We start from the raw sequence: 20,824 nt of genomic DNA, 5'->3' as shown, positions 1-20,824 counted from the left end.
AAGTCTATTAAACACGTTAATCTCTACACGTGACACGTTATTTGGCAGCTCAAAATTTCCGGACTTGGATTGATTAAGTTCACAATTGAAGGTTACGCGACAGTGGAAACGGGTGAAGTCCCCCAGGCCGCCAGGTGGCGCAGGAGCAGGACGTGTTCGCAGTTGTCGTTGACTGTCGCGCTTCACTTCTTGTTGTTATGCAGCATCCTCTTGTCACGTTTGGCGAGGAGCTACATCTAAAGTGCACCTCTACCTTTATTTAGTCATATTCACTCATCTTTTACTCAATGTCCTGATATTTACAACACCGGCGGGATCAAACGTGACCTGTGGTTTGTTTTTTTGGTTTAATAATTCGTTCTAACGCGTTTAGTTAATGCTAAGTAGCTGTGTTAGCATTAGCTGGCGTTAGCTGAGGGTTAGCTAGTTATTCAAAAAACTGTGTGGTGAACAAGAGCACTGACCGGCAGCTATGTCGCTGTATGATGATCTCGGCGTGGGGGCCAGTGACACCAAGACCGAAGGGTGGTCCAAGAACTTCAAGCTGCTTCAGTCCCAGCTGAAGGTGAAGAAGGCGGCTCTGACCCAGGCTAAGGTAGGCACACAATACACAGGTATTACAGCACTGGCCCTGGTGAAGATAGTGGGCGTTATGCACACAACAACAAGAACAAACAACCCTAATGTCTATGTTTTCCCTGTTGTTGTTGTGTTGGGCTTTGTACGTAGACGCAGCGAATGAAGCAGACCGTTGTCTTGGCTCCTGTCATTGACCTAAAGAGAGGAGGCTCCAGTGATGAGCGACAGATCCTAGATACCCCTCCACACGCTGTCGCTGGACTCAAGGTCAGTCTCTACCAGTGAGCCTTCAAACCAGAGTGTCAGCGCTCCTGATGCTGCTCTGGCTTGATGTTCTTGTCGTGTGTTTCCACTCAACCTTAGCACAAGATGCAGCTGTGTCACATGTGCAATGTTGGACCCTTTTCAGAACTGGTATTAACATACTGAGAGAGACGATCACAAGTGCTCATCTCTAAGTCTGTCTGCTAAAATAAGAGTTTAAAAATCCACATCACCATATTGGAGTGTCCAGAATGTGTTTGTGCTTGCTTCAGGACACTGTGCCCAGTGCTTTCTCCTCGGGCGACGTGCTGATCCCGTTGGCGGACGAGTATGACCCGATATTCCCCAACGACTATGAGAAGGTGATGAAGCGACACAGAGAAGAGCGACAGCGGCAGAGGGAGCAGGAGCGGCAGAAGGAAATCGAGGAGAGAGAAAAGTACTGCTATGCTTGATTAACTTGACAAAACAGTGATTGAAACCAAGAGATGGGATTAAATAGGAGAGTAATAATGTTGAAGGCAAAAGAAAGAAAGAAGCACAAAATATACTGCAATTAATCTACCGTTCCACTTAAAGATTAATTGGCAATCTGTGGATTCTTCTACGTTTCACATTTATTGCTATTTGGGATCTTTTGGGTACTCTTGATGCATCTGTAACTCAGTAAGGTTGTTTCTCATTTACTAAGAAAATAAAGGATCCCATGACTCCTGTTTTGAAATCTGATACCTGCTGTTTGACAGGAAAAGGAAAGACAGGCACGATGGAGTAGCTCCAACCGGTTTCTCTCGTTTCCCGGCAACAGAGGAAGACTCAGACGAGGATGACGAGTACGAGAAAGAGCGGCAAAAACGAAGTGAGTAGTTCCCACTGCTTGGCGGAAGGTCATTATCCTTAATGTTACAGAGTGATTGAGTGGATGTTATTGAGCTGTCTTTAAGTTTGTAAGCTTAAAGTCAAAACAGATCTTTGCAAAATGATCTGTAATCAATCAATATTAGAAGTCAAGCCATGGTCTGAATGTCGACCTTGAAAATTGTTCATCTTCTGACTTGAAACCAAAGAGTTACTTTTAGGAACAGAATAACTTTTTCTGTGTTTTCCTCTCAATCGCAGACTGTTTGTTCATTGTTATATGGGAGGAATTACTGCTTATGTTGCGTCACAGAGTGCACCACATGAGTGTTATATGGGATTAAAAGGGGGAAATGAAACTATGTTGAAACTGGGCCATCACTGACAATACAGTTTCGTTTTTAGGTCTTTATCACAGTCATTGTGTTTCAGCCAAAACGAAAACTAAACTTATCGTGTCTCCTCTTTCTCTCTCTGTCTACTTGTTTCTCTCAGCTTTGGGTGGAGCAGCCATCGCTCCTCCTTCATCACTTATGGACAGAGACGGTAGGTCTGATTATCCATCAGATGAAACTGTAGCTGAATGAATACACAGTAAAAGAACGGCTAAGTAATCGAAAACCCAGACTCATTTAAAGAAAAATAAACAAACATCAGGAATCAACAAGGACATGAACTGGAACATGATTAATGCACAAGTGACAGATGCTCAATGAAGCCCTGTATTAGCATAAGGGTTTGGGTTACTTTTTTCCTATGTCTATTCATATTTATCCACCTAAAGTATTTTAGGCAAGCTGGCAACAAAAATGTATGACGAACTAGACCCACATCTTAGTGCAGCACTACAGGTGATTGTGTTTCTTTTATGTGTTCAGGCTCCTCTTCATACTCCTACGAGGATGAAGTTCGTCCTGCCAGAGGGTCGAAGGCCGCAATTCCTCCACCTATGTATGAGGAATCAGATCGACCACGTTCACCGCCCGGACCAACAAGCTCCTTCTTGGCCAACATGGGGTGGGTGGGACACACACACACACAGACCAGAACTTTGTATTGTAACAAAAAATTACAAAGCATGGACAGTCACCTTTTTATGTTGATGGAAGTTTTTCCACGTGCTTGTTCCCACAGAGGTACGGTGGCCCATAAGATCATGCAGAAGTACGGCTTCAAAGAAGGCCAGGGCCTGGGGAAGCATGAGCAGGGCCTCAGCACGGCGCTGTCTGTGGAGAAGACCAGCAAGAGAGGTGGAAAGATCATCATAGGCGACGCTGCAGAAAAACGTAAAGCCACTCTATTTTTCTATTTTATGTTAATAGCATCCACATGATAAATGCTTTATATTCCACACTCATTTTTCTAGGTCCACTTCAATTTGCTTGCTTTCAAGTCTTGTTTCTGTGCCAACATCATGAAAGCTGACCTAGGCTTGTGACTCCTGTGTCTCATTCTGTTTAATCTGTACTGACTTTAAGTTACAACATATGCATTCTATTTCACTAGTGATCTTTTTATGTGTATTTTTGCTACACTCATCAATGGAACATCGTAAAGTCAGATTGGCATCATTCTGTGTATCATGTGTGTGCGATTGTTTATGTTGCCTTTGTTTGTTTTTGTGTGTGTGTGTGTGTGTGACTGAGCAGCAGGGTCCAGTCTGTTAGGTGTTGCTGAGACTTCTACCTTCTTTTCAGGTGGGCCTCCTCTACATTTTTCTATGTCCCCCATACTGTATTCTAGAAGTGTTTGTGTTTGCATGTGTTTATCTATTAAGACTCCCTGTCACCAAACATAAAGCAGAAGTGTTCGCAAACATTGCATTCCAACAGGCATGGTGTATTAAGAGTTTTGCATGGGTTTTTTTGTTGGATGTGGGTGTTAGTGATATCCTCTCTTCTTCTTTTTTAATGCCGTTGTCTGCGCTCATGTTGTAGCTTTGGCTTCTTTATTATCTACTTTGAATGTGACCTTTATTTATTACAAAAGTTGCAAACTGCAAGTCCTTCTCCTTTCCTCTCGAACACCTCCGCTTCTGATTCAGACCTGCCTGTATCTGTAGTTTTTTTTAACCCATTCTCCCAACTTCTCCCAACATGATGAAATTGGGCTTAATTTGGTTAAAGTTATAGCTTTGGGAAACTTATAATACATTTTGGGAAATTCACTTTCTGACCTAGTGTTGGAAGAGAAAATTGACCCCCCCCCCTTTATATCTGACTCTTGAATTAAAGTCTTATGTCACCATGGCATTAAGAAAAAGGATGCAATAACATTAGTGAGTTTTTAGAGATTTTGATACCTGGAACTAACAACCTGGAGAGAGAGTGGGTTAACATGATGTGTAAATACTTGAAAAAGGGATAAATATCATTCTTAACGCTCCATCTGAGTAAATGTTTCCTATTGCTTCTCTCTGAAAACAGTGACTGCTTTTGTCCACTAGATGTCAGACGTACTGTTGCTTTAGTTCAGCTAAACTGTTCCACCAGCTTTTATCGGTATTGGCAACTTGCAGAAAATGTTAAGTAAGCTGCTGCATATACAGTATCAATTCTGTTTATCTGTATATGCCAGTGTTCCGTTGAGCATGGCAGTATTCCATCCTGCTACATGGTCGCTTATCCAGCAATATTAACAATTGAATTGAACGATTGCCCAGTTGACCCACTTAGACCAGTTTCTCAGCAGCATGTATAACACAATGAAAAATTGCTCTTTAAAATATGACAAAAACGGATGATTGTTTAATTTATCACACGTATTCAATCAAGCTCCTTGTCTTAAACGATACAACATGATACAAACAAGAATCGTTAACTTTGTGTCTGTTTCCATCCAACTAGCCGATCCTTCCAAGAAGTCCGATGCAAACCCGCTCACAGAGATCCTCAAAAACCCAACCAAAGTGGTTCTGCTGAGGGTACGTGTGTCTCTGTGTGTATTACAAAATCATGAAATAACGGTGAAAATTTACAAGTGAACCAAGCAGAGGACCGTCAAAAGGAGACAGTAGAAAACCTTGTGGAAGAAAGCGCCCCTAGTTCGGTTTTTCAGATTTCAAAAATCCCATTTCATCATCTACCGTTGTCCCATATCAATAAGCCTTGTTGTTCGTCTCACAGAACATGGTGGGCAGAGGAGAAGTGGATGAAGACCTGGAGGGAGAGACGAAAGAAGAGTGCGAGAAATACGGCAAAGTGGTCAAATGTGTCATATTCGAGGTGAGGGCAGGGAATCACAGGGCTTGATTTGACATTTAGTGATCAGACATAGAAATTATAAAAAACACAATTTCCTTCTCAGATTGCGGAGGTTCATGATGATGCGGCTGTCCGGATATTTCTGGAGTTTGAGAGGGTGGAGTCTGCCATCAAAGGTAAGTGCTTTTTCGTGGTTTACGTGCACAACTTCGAACGGGACTTTTCCTGCTCATTTTACCTTTTGTAAAGCTTGAAGACATCAGAAGAAGAAATAATGGACATGGGAATTTGTTACACATAGTCCCCATGTCCATGATTGTCCATGTTTGCAAGATGACACTGGGGAGAGTCATCTTGCAAACATCTAGTTTTGGAGATCAACTTTATGTAATTGCATCATTTTTTGGTCCTATCATGGTATAACTGCTCCACTAATGTGGGTGGAAGTGTGTCCCATTCTAAATGAGTTGTCCCAGATCAGGAACAAGGTGAGACTCTGGTCCCTGTGGTGTTATAACACATGTGGCCCAGCAACCCATCCGTCTCCCCGCGGCACCAGCAGAACCGCGCTTACATCACAGCCCCGAGAAAGCGGGACACGCACTCAAAGAACGATTACGTGGGCTAGGGCCATAATGAAATATGCGGAGGTGTCACACTGCACGGTCGGTTTCTATTGATGATGATGATTTGATCGCCACGAACAAGCTTTCACCTTGGACTATTGCCATTGCTTCCCATTATAACATATAGAGGTCAAAGGTGATGTTGTTGCTCAAAGATCAGCAAGACATCCTGACAATACAAGTCCAATTGATCCTGGTTTCTTTCTGTGACTGAAGCCACTTTCAGACATGCACAGTGGGAGTATTGGAGATGCACAGATCATCCTCAACCGCACGTTTGCTTGACTCATCAACCCATTACCCACCCAAATTAATTATTTTATTTTCTGCTCCGGCATTAACATTCTAAAAATAAAAGAAGTGTAGTCAGAGCCTCGCTCGGTTTAATCTCTGCATCCCACACGTTGTTTGGTACATCCAGTGTTGGCACACATGAAATGAAGGTGCTGCGGGACAATGTGCTGACTGTTGGAAACCTGTCCTGTCCTTCAAGGACAGTGGAGCGGACCCATTACTGGATTGAGGCACAGAAACAATATGAGATTGTCCATTTCATTTATAAGGTGAACACTGTCACACGGGACAGGATGAACGCTGTGTGTCTCAGTGTCCTTTATTGGAAGGTTACCTTAAGCCTGAAACATGCTACTGCGTCTGCGTCTTTTCACGCCGCTGTGGCGCAGGACTCGTTTTCATTCATGCTTCCCCAACCGTTGCGCGTCTAACAAAGCAATTCCGCGCCAGAACACTAGGCGGAGTAATGCTTTTTGTCGAAGACGACCTTAGAGACGCCTTCTTTCTTCTTCGTCGATTGTTTATTTACATAGCCACTGCGGCTCCTCGTAGCCTTTTTCTGGCGGACAAATCCGCCAGTCAGTGACAGGTTATACAAGTGATCATATTATCGGATATCTTCTGCCAAGTGCTCTTCTATTTGGTCCATATTCGTTCTTCTAAATCTTCCGTGATTTCTGCCGGTATTATGGGACATGAAACCGGAAATGCAGCTCCAGAAGGGATGTAGAGCAGACCAATCACAGCCTTGCGGACTGAGTGAGCTTGCGGAGCTTTGCCGTAAATTTTAGAAAAGGGGGTCGACACCCGTCAGCACGTAAGGAGGGATACATAAGGACGTAAGGGACCCGGAAGGGCTCTTGCGCTTACGGGCCCGTGAAAACGCAGAAGCATGTTTCAGGCTTTAGTATGTGTGTGTGTGTGTGTGTGTGTAAGAAAACTAGTTCTATGGAACAGTGTTCACTGTACGTGGCCTATTTAGCCATAAACACTTCAGAGAAACCACGTTGATGTTATATTCCAACTTATTTTATCAGAATAGCTCCGTCTTGGCCCATCATCACTCACATGGAGGAGCTGTAGCTGCATCAACCCGGAGCTTTTCACAAGAGATTATTCCACACACATGTCAAAACATTTCTTCTCATGAGAACAGATATGAGCCTGTTCTTTGAGGCTAAAGGGGGCATTTTTTACGATAGTTCATACGGATACATATGAATTCAGAGAATTGTGTGTTAGCGATAAACACACGCAGACACTCTTCTTGGTTTGCCTTCACTCTCATTTGAACACATGCATATCAAAGCCCCTTGTTAGAATCGTGTCATCCTGGGACACTGCAGAGTATCTACATAGTATTCGGTTTCTGTAACATGACAGCACTAATCCTGTTCGTCTATGTCCATGTATTTTGGTACAAACTGACCCACATGTCTCTCTCTCTCTCTCCCTCCCTCTCCCCTGAGCAGCTGTGGTTGATCTTAATGGACGTTACTTCGGCGGGCGAATCGTCAAGGCCTGCTTCTACAATCTAGACAAGTTTCGGGTTTTGGATCTCGGGGAGCAGATGTGAAGTCTCCATGTGAGGCTACACACACACCAATAGACTCTAGGAACACGCCTCCTCTTCCTCGCTTGTACAGAAACATTATTTTTATATTTTCCGATCAGCAGTGGATTGTCTGAATGTAGCGATGACGACATCAACTTGTGGGGATTTACTTTTCTTTTTTCCTGTCATGAAAAATAACGTTTATGTGGACAAAAATAAAAGGTCTAAATAATGTCAAGTTGACTGTTTTCTTTGTTCATTTATCAGTATACCATTTAGATGTACATCTTTTCACATGTATATCCTATTGATCCTGCCTCATCAGTCTGTATACCGAATTATTCGCTGAAATTCAGTATTGCAATTGAGCCTCCTGATGCCGACTACTTTGTTTTTCAGCTTCAAAATGTTAAATAGTTCATACTACTGTGATGTGTCAAACCTGACACATCACATCCTGTTGTGGATGAGCACATAATACCCAAGAACCTAGTTTCCCTTTATGACATTTTGCCTGACATAACACAGGCGCCACAGTAGTGTTAACACATCCCTTGGGCCCTGTAGTCCTAACTTAGCCCTGATGGATTCTGGGAAGGGGACTAGGACGGTGAACGCCGCCCCAGCCTCATTCAGAAATTATGTAAGTGAACTGAAAGAGACCCCTGGAGGCTCCTGTGGAAAACGTCACCAGGTCTCCCGGCGGAGCAGGTTTTAATTCAGATCAGGGAAACGGGTTGCAGAGAGAAAGAGACCCATTTGAAAGATTTTATTCTGTAATTTACTTTGCAGGGCGACAGGGGGTCAAAGGTCGAGGAAATATGAGCTAACAGGCATAAAAATAAGACGTTTGACCAGCTGTGGAAAGACGAAAGAATCCTCCCGTTATTAATGTTCTCTGTGTTTCTTCGTACTAATGGGAACACTTCTGCAAAAAGAACCTGACCAAGTTACAGCCATAAGTAACATTTTCTCAGAGGAACGCATCTCATCTTTCCTTTACTGTTTGTTAAGTTTTACAGCACAATTAATAGTTCAAAGCTTGAGTTTCAAAAGCTAAAAAAATTCTAAATAGAGGTCACAGATGCAGAGATAAAATTCTTTATGTGCTTTTGAATCCAATACGAACCCTAAAGAGCTGATTAAAAGAAAATGGGTCAATGTCCCGTGTCCATGCTGGAGTTCAGCCTCAGCAGCTGGTTTGTGGGGGCTACAGTTTGTCCTATAGCATCCCTGTGTGTGTGAGAGAACCAGGCGTGAGGCTAGTGGTGGGAGCGTGTCCTGGACGTGCACAGCAGTGCAATGGTGGGATTGGCTGTCAGTGTCCATTAAACACTGACCTACATACCAGCAGGTGTGACATGAGATGAGGCTTAAAGTGGCTGAGGGTCAGCGTGTGTAAGGGGAAGTCGACCTGGATATATAGTGTCCTCTGACTGCAACAGGGTAAGGAGAGGTCGCAACCCGACCTCGTCCAAGTTCAAACTTTTGTTGTACTCAGGAAAATGCAACATAAACGTCACAGCTTTGCTCAGGTTTGTTAACAGGAACAGGTTTGTCACTCTGATGAATAAACCCTGTTCAGTTAACAGGAAATTGGGTTTTTGGAGATGAGGTTGGTGAGAGTTCAGAGTGATTTCAGAGTGCAAGTCCAGACTGAGGCAACCAAGGAACTCCAATGTAAAAAAAAAAAAAAAACACTAATCATTGCAAGTTCTTAAATTGTACTAATTACATCATTACTCCTGTAGACACATGGATATTCAGGTCACCAGTAGTTTATTTGTAAATCTGTAAACAGTACATTTTTCAAGTCACAAAATGCCTCCCAGAACAATCTATTTGAAAAAGAAAGGTCACTTAAGCAAATAACTGATTGATTTGATTGGAATTGATCGACTGTCAGAAAGCTGTTTGTGTGTTTTCATCTCCTAAATGTCGGCTGGTGAAAAACAGATGGGGACCTTATTTTAACCTGATGACTGATCAACATTTCCTTATAGTAATCTAAAAGGTGAATGAGAAATCACTATATATAATTAGTGATGAGTATGAGGAAGTGGAGTGAGGTGATGTGAGGCTCTGCACGTTCACTCAAGCTGTAAAATTTCAACATGTGTGAGTATGAAGAAAGGTAATAGAGTGTCCTGATTTCACATAAGGCGAATATATGACGTCTGACTGAAGTGCTGTTTGCTGTAAAATGTTTGTCATTCTCTGCTCAAAAGGAAGAGTTTAAAACCACAACCCTCACATGGGAGTCTTTAAACCTGAACTAACTAATAATGAAAAATTTATTGTGATAATTGTTGATATCGACTGAGAGGATTTTATTTTTTGTTATTTTCACATAACATTTGGTCATATTACTCAGCCCTATGCTGGACCTTCAGTTTTATTTTCGACCGTCTGTATTTAATGCGTCACTCACAAATTCAGTGACCTGCCGATCGTATCACTCATGTAGAATCAATATTCCTCCGCCTATCCACTGATAAACACTTTTATCTTGTTATAATTCTTGGCCATATTGTCTACAAGCTATAACGTAAAGCAACAAATACAACACAATAAGAAGTTAGTAGATTAATGACAATAAACAACTAATGGCGAAATAAATCTTTGATAATAGTCTGTTAAAATCTATAGACAAAGAAAAGATCAAGTACATGTGACAGGTGTAATTAAAATGTAATAAACACACCACGTAAATACGAGCTACAGCTTATGTCCTGTACTAAATATACATGATCATAAAAAGAGACTACCTGTACAGTTATGTAAATAACAGATAGAGTTCGCCACAGAGCGGCGCTGTGGCTGCCTCTGTGTGTGTGTGTGTGGCGTGTGCATGTGCATGTATCCATCAATCCACATTGAGTGTACAGTGTACAGTGCACTGTATGTGTGTGTGTGTGTGTGTATCCATCCACAGCGAGTGCACTGCGTGTATGTGTGTGCACGTGTGCATTTGTATCCACAATGAGTGTACGTGCATGTTTGTATCCACAGTGAGTATACAGTGCACTGCGTGTGTGTGTGTGGGGGCGTGTGTGTATCCACAATGAATGTACAGTGTGGTGTGGGTGCGTGTGTGCGAATTTCGTCACGGCGGTCACGTGTCTTCCCGGGCGGCCCATGCCGGGCGGGGTTAAATAGCGGATGTGTGCCGCAGCCCGGCAGATGAGCTCGGCTCAACGTGCTCTCATTACTCTGCTGAACAGCCCCGGTTCATTGCTGCTCCTCAGCGGAACGGACGAGGATCCACCGACTCCCGTCAGTCCTCTCGCCCCGGATTAAGCGGCTCGGTTCCCGTGTACAGCGCGGCTCTTCGGTGCCAGAGGAATGCCCAGAGAGCTGACCCAGAACAGGATCCAAAAGATCTGGGTTCCCACCAAAGATGACAAGCCGGCCCCGCGGAGAGGTACGAGCCGTGTTCACACCGCTTCTTTACCCGGGTTCATCGATCACAGACACATACATCGATCACAGACACATACATCGATCACAGACACATACATCGATCACAGACACATACCTACAGTACCAGCTCATCTCTATTTGAACCCGGCCCCGTGTGACAGCTCAGTGGGGATTCCATCTCGCGTCACCAGCAGCCAACACACAAACACTTGACCTTTAAGCATCTTTTAAATCGAACGCTTCCCTCCATTGCTCTTAAGTCGTTTCCATGGTGATGTGTAGTATTCACTCTTCATCGGCACGCGCGCCACGTCCCGGCCTCCTAGCAACTGCAGAGTGACATATATCCCGTCACCACGGCAACCGCAGCGCCCTGTGTGATGCTACCGATCGGCGGCCGCTTCTAATTGGTCCGTCGGAAGCGCGCGTGCATGGTGCGACCCGGCCGCCGCTGTCTCTTGTCCAAAGACAAATAATACACATCACATATAATATCATCCACTTGTAATACTTTAACTTCACGTTCACTGAGATTGCTCTTTGTTCGATCATTTAACCCAATAAAAAAACTCACAATATAATAAAATCATAATTAGGATTTTATTAATACTCTGCTGTTCTTTGTTCTAGTTTTTAATCAGCATCTGAAACTGAATGACGTTAATCGCCAAGTTGATTTTCAACATAGAAGGGATTTGCGTTTGGTGCATAGCAATCAAATGAATGAAGTGAAAATATAAAGCAAATTAATAAGCAAGTGAAAGAGCTATACAATTAAATAATTTTTCTTGTCACTGCATCTTCTGCTGCTGCTCATTGATTATTGATTGGCTTTCATGATTTACTGACCAATGGAGGAAGTTTGATGAGAAAAAAGAAACTTTGCAGTAAATGTACATTAGGATCTTTTTCATAATGAGGAGAGGATTAAAAACAAAGGAGCTATGAGGTGTGGCTGTTGAGAGAGCAGAGGTGGGATGTGATGGAAGTGAGATGATGGAGATGGATGAGCCACATGGTCGAGTATTGACTAAGAGTTTGAGCCATTATGCCATTTGAGCAACGTGGCTCTTGTGTGTGAACAAGATTAGAAGCACAGGGAAGAATCTAAGCGCCTAGTTAGGTATAAGATGATGAGTGATCACTGTTGCCCCTTATACAGGGTTCGTACGGTCATTGAAAACCTGGAAAAGTCATGGAAATCCATTGGTCAAAATGTGTATGAACCCTGCTTATAACTATAACTATCTGGTTCAACAAAGTTTAAAAATCTATAGAAATTTAAGCAGAAGTCCATGAGAGATTCTTTGCTTTTACTGTGCTAGGGCTGTGTGATAAACAATCAGTTTTTAATCTTTAAATAAGTAATGTGACATTTATCGTGCTTATCGTGTAATATCGGTCTTGACTGATATGAACTTTATCTTTATCTTGATATGATTTTTGACCACATCCTCCAGCCCTATATGCTGCACCTTCAGCTTTCTTTCAACAATTGGTGTCCTCTGTTCAACTCACAAACTCAGTGACCTACACATCATATCATTCATGCAGAATCAACACCCTGAATTCCTCTGCCCCCTGTAACACATGATATAGAAACTCCTGTGGGCCTCATGGGGGGGGGGGGGGGAGGGGGGGGGATTTACAGTATATTTGGTCTTGTGAAAGCAACTCGTCCTGGCTCGTGTTGGCAGAAGTGGGTCAGATGTGCAGTGAGGTGGCAGTAAAGTCTGGTGTTTGCAGACACACACTCATCGCTGGGGGTGTGTCAGCGTGTACAGACACTGGGAGGTCAGTGGTTACTAAATAACTTCAGGCAGTTTGTGGACGCTGTGGGAGGCCGTTTGGTATTTGCATCAGATCTCTGTCAGCTGGTGGAGTCATTTGGTCATTTGCTCCTTCCATGTGTTTTTTCACATAAATGCCACACAAATTGACGTATTTACTTTTTTTGTAGTTCTAAACAGACACAGTTCTCATTATGTCACATCCCCCTCCCCCCTACAGCAACTGGCGCTCTCCACTTGGCCAACACCCCCACCGTCATCGTGATGGTGGGCCTGCCTGCTCGAGGCAAAACGTACATGTCAAAGAAACTCACCCGCTACCTCAACTGGATCGGCATGCCTACCAAAGGTAAACAGCACACACACACACACACACACACACACACACACACACACACACACACACACACACACACACACACACACACACACACACACACACACACACACACACACACACACACACACACACACACACACACACACACAAACAAACCTGTTTTCAATTCCAGCACAGTTTGTTCAGTAGCCCAACAATGAACACAATGGCACTGTAGCTGTGTGTAAAGTGCTTTTACTGGAAGTGTCAACTTCTGTTTCCACGTTCAGGACAATGTGTTCACACTCGCTTGTTTCTCGCGTTGTAGTCTTTAACGTGGGAGAGTACCGCAGGGAGGCCGTCAAGAACTACAACTCCTATGACTTCTTCAAGTCTGATAATGAGTGTGCCGTGAAAATCAGGCAGTAAGTCCCCCCCCCCCCCCCCCCCCCCCACACGATAACTGTAGCAACATCTTTTAACTTTTTAACAGAAAAATAAACGTTTCCCACCCTCTCTGTTCTTCAGGCAGTGTGCCTTAGCAGCCCTGAGGGATGTCAAGTCCTATCTGAAGGACGAGGGAGGCCATGTAGCGGTGAGATTACTGTCCTTCATCGTTTTTTTCTTACTGCCTATTCTCCGAACATGATAAGAGACCACTGGACCATTATTCTGAAAAGTCCTCATCAGCTTTGTTTCCTTCAGGTCTTCGATGCCACAAACACAACAAGGGACAGACGAGACATGATCCTCAAGTTCGGCGATGAGAATGGCTTCAAGGTGAGCGTTGCTGTGGCGACGTTAGGAGTCAAGGGATGGCATCCTCGTCTTTACAGTCACATTGAACCAAGCTGTCTTTTTTTATTCCCAGATCTTTTTCATCGAGTCTGTGTGTGACGATCCCAGCGTCATCGCGTCCAACATCATGGTGAGTCACATGACGACACATCGTTGGGATGCCTTTAACAACTTGAAGTGCTCCCCTCTCTCTGGCCTCAGGCGTGTTGTTTCCCGTCTGACAGTCTTCCTCCCTGTGCAGGAAGTGAAGGTGTCATGTCCAGACTACCGGGACTGCAACAAGACCGACGCCATGCTGGATTTCCAGAGGAGAATCGAGTGCTACAAAACCAGCTACCAACCCCTGGACCCGGATCAGCACGACAGGTAAAGGATCGGCGTTGGCTCTGTCAGGATAAATCTGCATCGTCCTGTTCAAACGTTTTAATCATCCCATCCTGTTTGCTCGTGTTCCTTCAGGGATCTCTCCTTCATCAAGGTGATCGATGTCGGCCGGCGGTTCCTCGTCAACCGGATCCAAGATCACATCCAGAGCAAGATCGTCTACTACCTGATGAACATCCACATCCAGCCCCGCACCATCTACCTGTGCCGGCACGGAGAGAGCACCGACAACCTGGAGGGACGGCTCGGTGGGGACTCTGGCCTCTCGCCGCGGGGCAGACAGGTACGAGCAGCCCGCAGACAGGAGCCTGAAGTAGACAATGAAAGCCTCACAGGATGGCAAGATTTGAGACATCATAGTCGATTGTCCCCCGGGGTTGAATACCATCCTTCCTGCCACAGTTTTCAGCCGCCCTGAGCCGGTTTGTTGAGGAGCAGAAACTGGAGAATTTGAAGGTGTGGACCAGCCAGCTGTGTTGCAGCATCCAGACGGCCGAGCACCTGGGAGTCCAGTACGAACAGTGGAAGGCTCTTAATGAGATCGATAGCGTGAGTATCACTCTCACACACACCATTGAAACCAACACCACACAGCTCTGCCTGCCTGTAACTGAAATACTATGTGTAATAATACTGTTTGAATATATGTTCTTTTAGGGATTGTGTGAGGAGTTGACGTACGATGAGGTGAAGGAGAAATACCCAGAGGAGTTTGCTTTGAGAGATGAAGATAAATACTACTACCGCTATCCTGCCGGAGAGGTACACATACAGTCGACACGCATACATAAAATTAAGTTCATTAATCAAATAATAAAAAGACGATATGAATTCGACCCAATTTCAACAACAACTCCTCCTCCTTCCTGTATGCAGTCCTACCAGGACCTGGTCCAGCGGGTGGAGCCGGTCATCATGGAGCTGGAGAGGCAGGAGAACGTCCTGGTTATTTGCCACCAGGCCGTCATGCGCTGCCTGATGGCCTACTTCCTGGATAAGAGTGCAGGTGGGCACTACAAATCCCAGAAGGCCTCTTAAAAGAATGAAAAATCTACATGATTAGCTATAATACTTTTCTTCTGCTGCCTCTTTATTCAAACATGCGTTTCCCTGACATTCCAGATGAGATGCCCTACCTGAGATGCCCCCTGCACACGGTGCTGAAGCTCACCCCGGTCGCCTACGGGTGCAAAGTCGAGTCCATCTCTTTGAATGTGGAGGCAGTGAACACCCACAGAGACAGACCTGAGGTAATGATTAAGTCACTGTCCAATGTTTGAGGTTGAAAATTGATAAAATACCTCCACATGCTGCTTGGTATCTGACTCTCATATGTGTAACATCTGGTTCCCCTGCAGGAGGTGAAGAGGGGCCCCGGCACCTTGATCAGGAGGAACAGCGTGACCCCCCTGACCAGCCCAGAGTCAAACATTAAGAAACCTCGAATCGATGACCTGGACGAGGCTCCGATCCAGGAGCTGCCTCCATCGGCTGCCTCGCTGGCTCTCTGCAGCCCCTCCCACCTCCCTCTCACCTTGGCCGGACAGGTGGGTTTACCAAATCAATAGGTTTCCTAAGGCCAGGAACCAATTATTTAGACCCAAGTCACGAGAAGCTGATGTTCCGTGTCTGGTTTTTATGATCAATTCATCAAATATTCTCTCTATTTTTTTTTTTAAATCATGGCCCTCTGAACAGCAGCTTTCCTTTCTGACGGCCTTTGCATGTACGCTCACTCACTTGTGTCCCGTCCTCTTTCCCCCTGCTGCCTCCTCCTCATCTTACAGCACTGGCTGGGTAAAGTCTGCCTGTGAGTATCCTGCTCAGTTCCGTGTCTCTGGCTGTCTCGCTCTGCGTGTCTCACTTCCTGTTGCTGTATGTTTTGTTTACACTGTGTTCTGTGTTTCCTTTCCACCCACTACTATAATATTGAAGTGGAGACTGCTCCTGGTCCCCATCTGTTAATCGAATTAATCAGAATTAATGCAGTAACACATAAAGTAAGATACCATTAACATATAGTTTTACATTAAGTCTGAACTTCTCCAGACTTGACTCATGGGAAATGGTGCATTGAAATGTGCGGCACGGTTTCCTGGCTGTGAGGGAAAAGAGAAAGAAGCATCCACTTTGCTCTCAGGGAACTCCCTCCCCAGTTTACATTTCTGTGATTCCTGTGTGCTGACGTCACCGCACTCTGCTTTCCACTCTGCTGATTCATGCTGACTTATCCTGCTCTTGTCCTTGTGTTTGGTTTATTTCTGGCCCGTCACGTGCCGCTTTAAGACGAACCACCGTCCACTGTCTCAAAGTGGTTTCACCCTTAGTCTTCCAAAGGTAAACACACTGTAGTGGCTTCACAGTTGCTTCATAGTTCCTGCCAGAAGCTCGTTTGACACACAACTGTCACACAGCTACCTCTTTAGAATTCACTACCAGAGAGTTTCTAATATAGAGAGAACTTACACTAGGGAGAAATGGCAAGATGGCCGATGGAGCTGTTAGCCAAAATGGAAAAACATTTCTGGCACTGGTAGTTCCAATAGATTCAATGTGCACCATTTTAAATCGTAGTGATTGTTTCTGAAAGTATTTGTGATGTCACGCTTCACAGTAAACTTTACGGCACTCGTTTCATTAAATCAGAAAAAGTTTTGCTAATGAATAGCCCCCCCCCCCCCCCCCCAATGGGCCAACAAAGCCTTCCGTAGAAGCCTCCTCTAACATGACTTGTTTCCTCGTTTCCTCCTCATTTTGTTTCTCTCTGTAGTTGGTATCACATCATTGTTTTGTTAAATTCACTGGGCTATTCCCTGTTCATGACATCAGCATCCACCAAAAATTCCTTAACACTAGTCCAGCAGGTTGTTCAGTGAACAGCCACAGCCACTGAACTTGAGTAGAAATGGCACGCCTGAGCTATTTCTCTGTTTGTCACAGTGGAAAGGTGTGCGAGGATCTCCTCAGCTTCATTCATAATCACCAGAGGATTAACGCTCTGCAAACGTTGCTCACACACTCATGAACTCAGCGCCAGTTTTCACGCCCTAGAAATATCATAGAGGAAAAACAGGGCCGGAGGAAACACATGTGATGTAACCTGTGGTTTAGGGATTACGCTGCATGAGACAGTATCATCGGCCAGCTGCATATTTTTGCAGGAGTGCTGCCTTATGTGTTGTTGCTGACGTCCTGGTAGCCATTTGTGTTGTATTGCATCATAGGCCTCACTGTGGAGGACCTGTCAACGTGTCTAAACGTTGTTTTTTTTGATTCGTTGTGTTTGCAGAACCTGAGGAGGAGCTCATCCGGCCGCCGTGACATCCTGCAGCCCTGCCAATGAAAAAGCACCCACGTGTCGCGGGGCTCAAGAGGTCGCAAAGCGGATCAGTGGCGAAGAAGAGGATAGCAGTGGAAAAAATAAGGAAAAGTGAAATTGGATTTTTGAAAAAAAAGCAACATTTCTCAAATTGTCAAACACCAAGGATCAACTGGATGAATGTGTCATTTTGTCTGTAAAGGACGAACACCTTTCATCGATCCAAAAGGACCATGGGTATCTGATTGTTTCACCGTCGAGTGCCTGTCGTGCTTGTTCCGCAAGCCTGACGCCGCTTCTCTCGCTATTTCCGTGGACTTGAGCACTTGAGGAGAGGCGCCACATCTCACCTAATAACTCCACATATCATTTCAATATCTTATTTTTCACAGTTTGAATATTTATTTTTCATTACGATGTAGTCTAAACAGTACCTGTCGATCATTTGATAAAGTTCCCGCCGCCGATTGGGGGGGAACCTTTTATTTGCCGTCATTGTCTGCAACGCACAAATGTAAGCACTTCTATTTTTGTTATAACAATGCGCGCTGTTAATAATATACTTGTAAATTTTAGTGTACATACAGTGTAAGGAGAGACGTGTGGGGGATGTGTGCATGTAATCGTGTTTTTGTATGGGACTGAATGGAAAGCAGGAGGCGTGTGGAGAAAGAAGCTGCGGCTCACGTCTCTCAGTAAAACTATAAACCTGTTTTTGCTTGAGATACTTGAAATTTGTTTTTTGTAAAAACTGTTTTATTATACTATTAATTTATTTTTACGTAGTTTTGAATGACTGACTGACCGAAGGACTACTACACATGAGAGGACAGTATGTTGTACAGTTGATTTTGCTGGCCTTGCTAGACCAATAAATTCATGCCGGGAAAATACACACAGGTGTTTGTTGTTTACTTATTGTCGATCTTGGCCCGAACCCAATTCTTATGGCCTGTCTACTCGTTTGTGTTCAATGGGGCTAATCTGCAGTGCACACAGCAGCTTCCTGCCCTCACTATCCCACCTATTCACAAGATTCATGAGTCACACACTCAGGATAATTGACACTGGGTGCGTTCAGGAGGTTGCTGTGAACTTGAATCAGCATGGGCGATAAAGAAAAATACCCAACCCTTTCCTTCAGATCAGTGGTGGTAAATTCAAGTCAGTTTAGTATCTCATTACAGAAGTTCTCTAGGGGCGCTCTTCATATAGTCCAGGTCAAGACCATACTCTTCATGATATAACTTACAGATACAGAGGTTCATATAAATAAATAAGATCTATAGGCCTAGAGTACTCACTTGCTCAGCAGTTAATAATAATTATCTATGTTGTGTTTCTTAAATAATACAGAAGAACAGGAACGTTTGTCTGGCGACATGTAACCGAAGCACACAGGTTTTAGTAACACGTCTCAAATTTCGACTCTTAATAAAGCAACACATGTTTGGGGACTTAGATTGAACTACTGTGCTATTCGGTTTATTCATGTCTCCCTTAGGATGAATCATAACTATGGTGATTCTCAAACTTAAAAAGCTATAGGGCATCAAAATCCATCACTAAAGAGGAAAACAATTGAGGGACAAACAGTAGTTTGGCCCAGAGTAGTAATGACTATATGTCCAATGACTCATACACAAATGTGAGTCCTTTGTGTATGAGTCACATTTTTTTTTAAATCAAAAAAGGAGATCTAAAACTGTTGACATGAAGAGTTGACTGCATCTTTCCTTTTTCTCCTGGAAACTTGCTGCATCTGCAAACTCGTTTTCAGAATCATTGCAAATAACAAATAGTTTTGTCTCATTGTTTCTTTTTTACCATATAAGGGATATTTTCATGCATGTGTGGAGTGGTTACCAATGGTTTTGCTGTGGGTTTAAGGCTGCTACACTGACATCATGGGGCATAGGGCAGATTTTAATCTTAAAACCAGTTGATAATTAACACAAATTGGCCATCAGTTGTAAGATTGAAGTGGCGCATCATTTTTCTCTCTCATCCACTCATTCACACTCTCACACTCTACATTTGCCCACAGACTGTGGTATTCCTTCCTTCCTGTCTGAATCATGCTGGGCAGACTGAGAGTGCCCTGGCTCGGTCTGTGACTATGTGACTGCAGTCAGGCTCACCACCTACCGATGCTCACTCACACACCCGCACGTACTCACACATTTATACTTCTGCGTATGTGACTCCAGACAGGTTTACCTTCTCCTCAGCACTCACCAGGTACCTGGAACCTAGAGACCTTGGTATATTGTTGTTTTAGCTATGGATGTCCCACTGGGAAAGTTACCAGCCCCTGTTTATTATATATATATATATATATATATATATATATATATATATATATATTTATATAATTACGGAACCGCTTTGAAGACCATCCGCAACATAAATGGAGAGGCACAAGATTAAGGCTCAAGCTCAGCTCTGTCTTTCTAAAAAAAAAGATGATGGTTTTTAAACTTCAATTTTGAATCTGTTATGAGGCGCATGACTGTGTGGCCATCGACCAAAATGCCATTATGAGCAGGACAGGACATTTTCCGTCCCATTCCTCCTTCTCTGGTTTGTGTGGTCGGATAACTCCCCAGCTCTTTATGCAGAATTTGTGTCCACACTCCAGGTTTGAAATTAGGGGTTCGGGGAGGTCAGATTCTGACTCTGTGGTGTGTTTGAAACCATTGCCTTGCATGTGACCTGGTGCTGGTACTGGCGGTTTTGTTGATGCTGCAGCCAGTGTGTGTGTGTGAGTGTGTGTGTGTGTGTAATCCCTGTGGGAGAGCCGAGTTGCCGTGTCAGGCATATGAATGGTACATGGGCTTGGTGTTAACGAGCATCAGCAGCTCCAGGAATAGCTGCTTAAGTCTACGCTGATGCAGGACTGTGTGTGTGTGTGTGTGTGTGTGTGCGCGTGTGCTCCCAATCAGCAGGTTAACGGTGGGCTGTATACAAAGAGGATAGGACTCAGTTCGTCGATTGAGGTCAGTTTACAATTAAAACTTGTGTATTTGTAATTATGAACAAAAGATTTGACAAACCACCTTGGTTCCCACACTGACTCATCAGCAGCAGCTGACCAGGCATCGTGCCTCTATCCTTGTCGCTCCTCTAGCATGACTCAGCAGCTTGTCGACCTGATTAGCTGGTCATGTGTCTCAGTCTCATTTAAACTGGGGTATAATCTTGTTTACATATGCCCATCGCATACAAAGCACATACACACATACAGTATACACCTGTAAACAAACTCATTGACCCATATGACACAAAATTACACACACAGCAGCTCGGTTCCCATTTGGGTCATTCCACACTAGGGTGGGGGGGGGGGTGTTGGTGCTTATCTTAGATTATTAGAAGAAATTGACAATTATAATTAGATTTTTAAGTGATT

General features: G+C 44.1%; 2 protein-coding genes across 6 annotated transcripts; both read left to right on the top strand.

Annotated features, from left to right (window-relative positions):
• Positions 1 to 163: 163 nt before the first annotated feature.
• Positions 164 to 7,617, top strand: rbm17 (RNA binding motif protein 17). Of its 2 annotated transcripts, none has more exons than XM_062382642.1 (12): positions 164 to 595; positions 736 to 846; positions 1,116 to 1,282; positions 1,590 to 1,702; positions 2,197 to 2,247; positions 2,580 to 2,718; positions 2,836 to 2,987; positions 3,351 to 3,398; positions 4,548 to 4,624; positions 4,827 to 4,925; positions 5,008 to 5,080; positions 7,297 to 7,617. In XM_062382642.1, exons 1-12 carry the CDS (start codon positions 473 to 475, stop codon positions 7,398 to 7,400), a joined length of 1,257 nt encoding a protein of 418 aa, XP_062238626.1. In that variant the 5' UTR covers positions 164 to 472; the 3' UTR covers positions 7,401 to 7,617. The 2 variants fall into 2 exon arrangements, with proteins under 2 accessions (XP_062238626.1, XP_062238624.1); XM_062382640.1 differs by having other exon boundaries at positions 166 to 595; positions 730 to 846.
• Positions 7,618 to 10,566: 2,949 nt separating this feature from the next.
• Positions 10,567 to 18,307, top strand: pfkfb3 (6-phosphofructo-2-kinase/fructose-2,6-biphosphatase 3). Of its 4 annotated transcripts, XM_062383057.1 has the most exons (16): positions 10,567 to 10,803; positions 12,813 to 12,941; positions 13,240 to 13,336; positions 13,440 to 13,506; positions 13,617 to 13,691; positions 13,783 to 13,839; positions 13,951 to 14,075; positions 14,169 to 14,376; positions 14,496 to 14,642; positions 14,751 to 14,855; positions 14,970 to 15,099; positions 15,216 to 15,343; positions 15,452 to 15,640; positions 15,881 to 15,903; positions 16,380 to 16,430; positions 17,383 to 18,307. In XM_062383057.1, the coding sequence occupies exons 1-16, from the start codon at positions 10,725 to 10,727 to the stop codon at positions 17,387 to 17,389; spliced, it is 1,617 nt and encodes a 538-aa protein (XP_062239041.1). In that variant the 5' UTR covers positions 10,567 to 10,724; the 3' UTR covers positions 17,390 to 18,307. The 4 variants fall into 4 exon arrangements, with proteins under 4 accessions (XP_062239041.1, XP_062239040.1, XP_062239043.1 ...); XM_062383056.1 differs by lacking the exon at positions 15,881 to 15,903; XM_062383059.1 differs by lacking the exon at positions 16,380 to 16,430.
• The last annotated feature ends 2,517 nt before the right edge of the window (positions 18,308 to 20,824 follow it).

This window comes from Platichthys flesus, chromosome 23 (genome assembly GCF_949316205.1).
Source record: "Platichthys flesus chromosome 23, fPlaFle2.1, whole genome shotgun sequence".
In the NCBI taxonomy this organism is placed as follows: Eukaryota; Metazoa; Chordata; class Actinopteri; order Pleuronectiformes; family Pleuronectidae; genus Platichthys; species Platichthys flesus.
This window is presented reverse-complemented; position numbering and strand designations above follow the sequence as displayed.

What these genes read in the sequence shown, in the direction of transcription:
- rbm17 (XM_062382640.1), top strand. Translation starts at nt 473, where the DNA reads ATGTCGCTGTATGATGATCTCGGCGTGGGGGCCAGTGACACCAAGACC. An exon ending in ACGCTGTCGCTGGACTCAAG is followed by an intron (nt 847 to 1,115) that starts GTCAGTCTCTAC and finishes TGCTTGCTTCAG; the next exon opens with GACACTGTGCCCAGTGCTTT. An exon ending in GACTTCTACCTTCTTTTCAG is followed by an intron (nt 3,399 to 4,547) that starts GTGGGCCTCCTC and finishes CCATCCAACTAG; the next exon opens with CCGATCCTTCCAAGAAGTCC.
- pfkfb3 (XM_062383056.1), top strand. Translation starts at nt 10,725, where the DNA reads ATGCCCAGAGAGCTGACCCAGAACAGGATCCAAAAGATCTGGGTTCCC. An exon ending in GACCCGGATCAGCACGACAG is followed by an intron (nt 14,076 to 14,168) that starts GTAAAGGATCGG and finishes GTGTTCCTTCAG; the next exon opens with GGATCTCTCCTTCATCAAGG. An exon ending in CCCACAGAGACAGACCTGAG is followed by an intron (nt 15,344 to 15,451) that starts GTAATGATTAAG and finishes GTTCCCCTGCAG; the next exon opens with GAGGTGAAGAGGGGCCCCGG.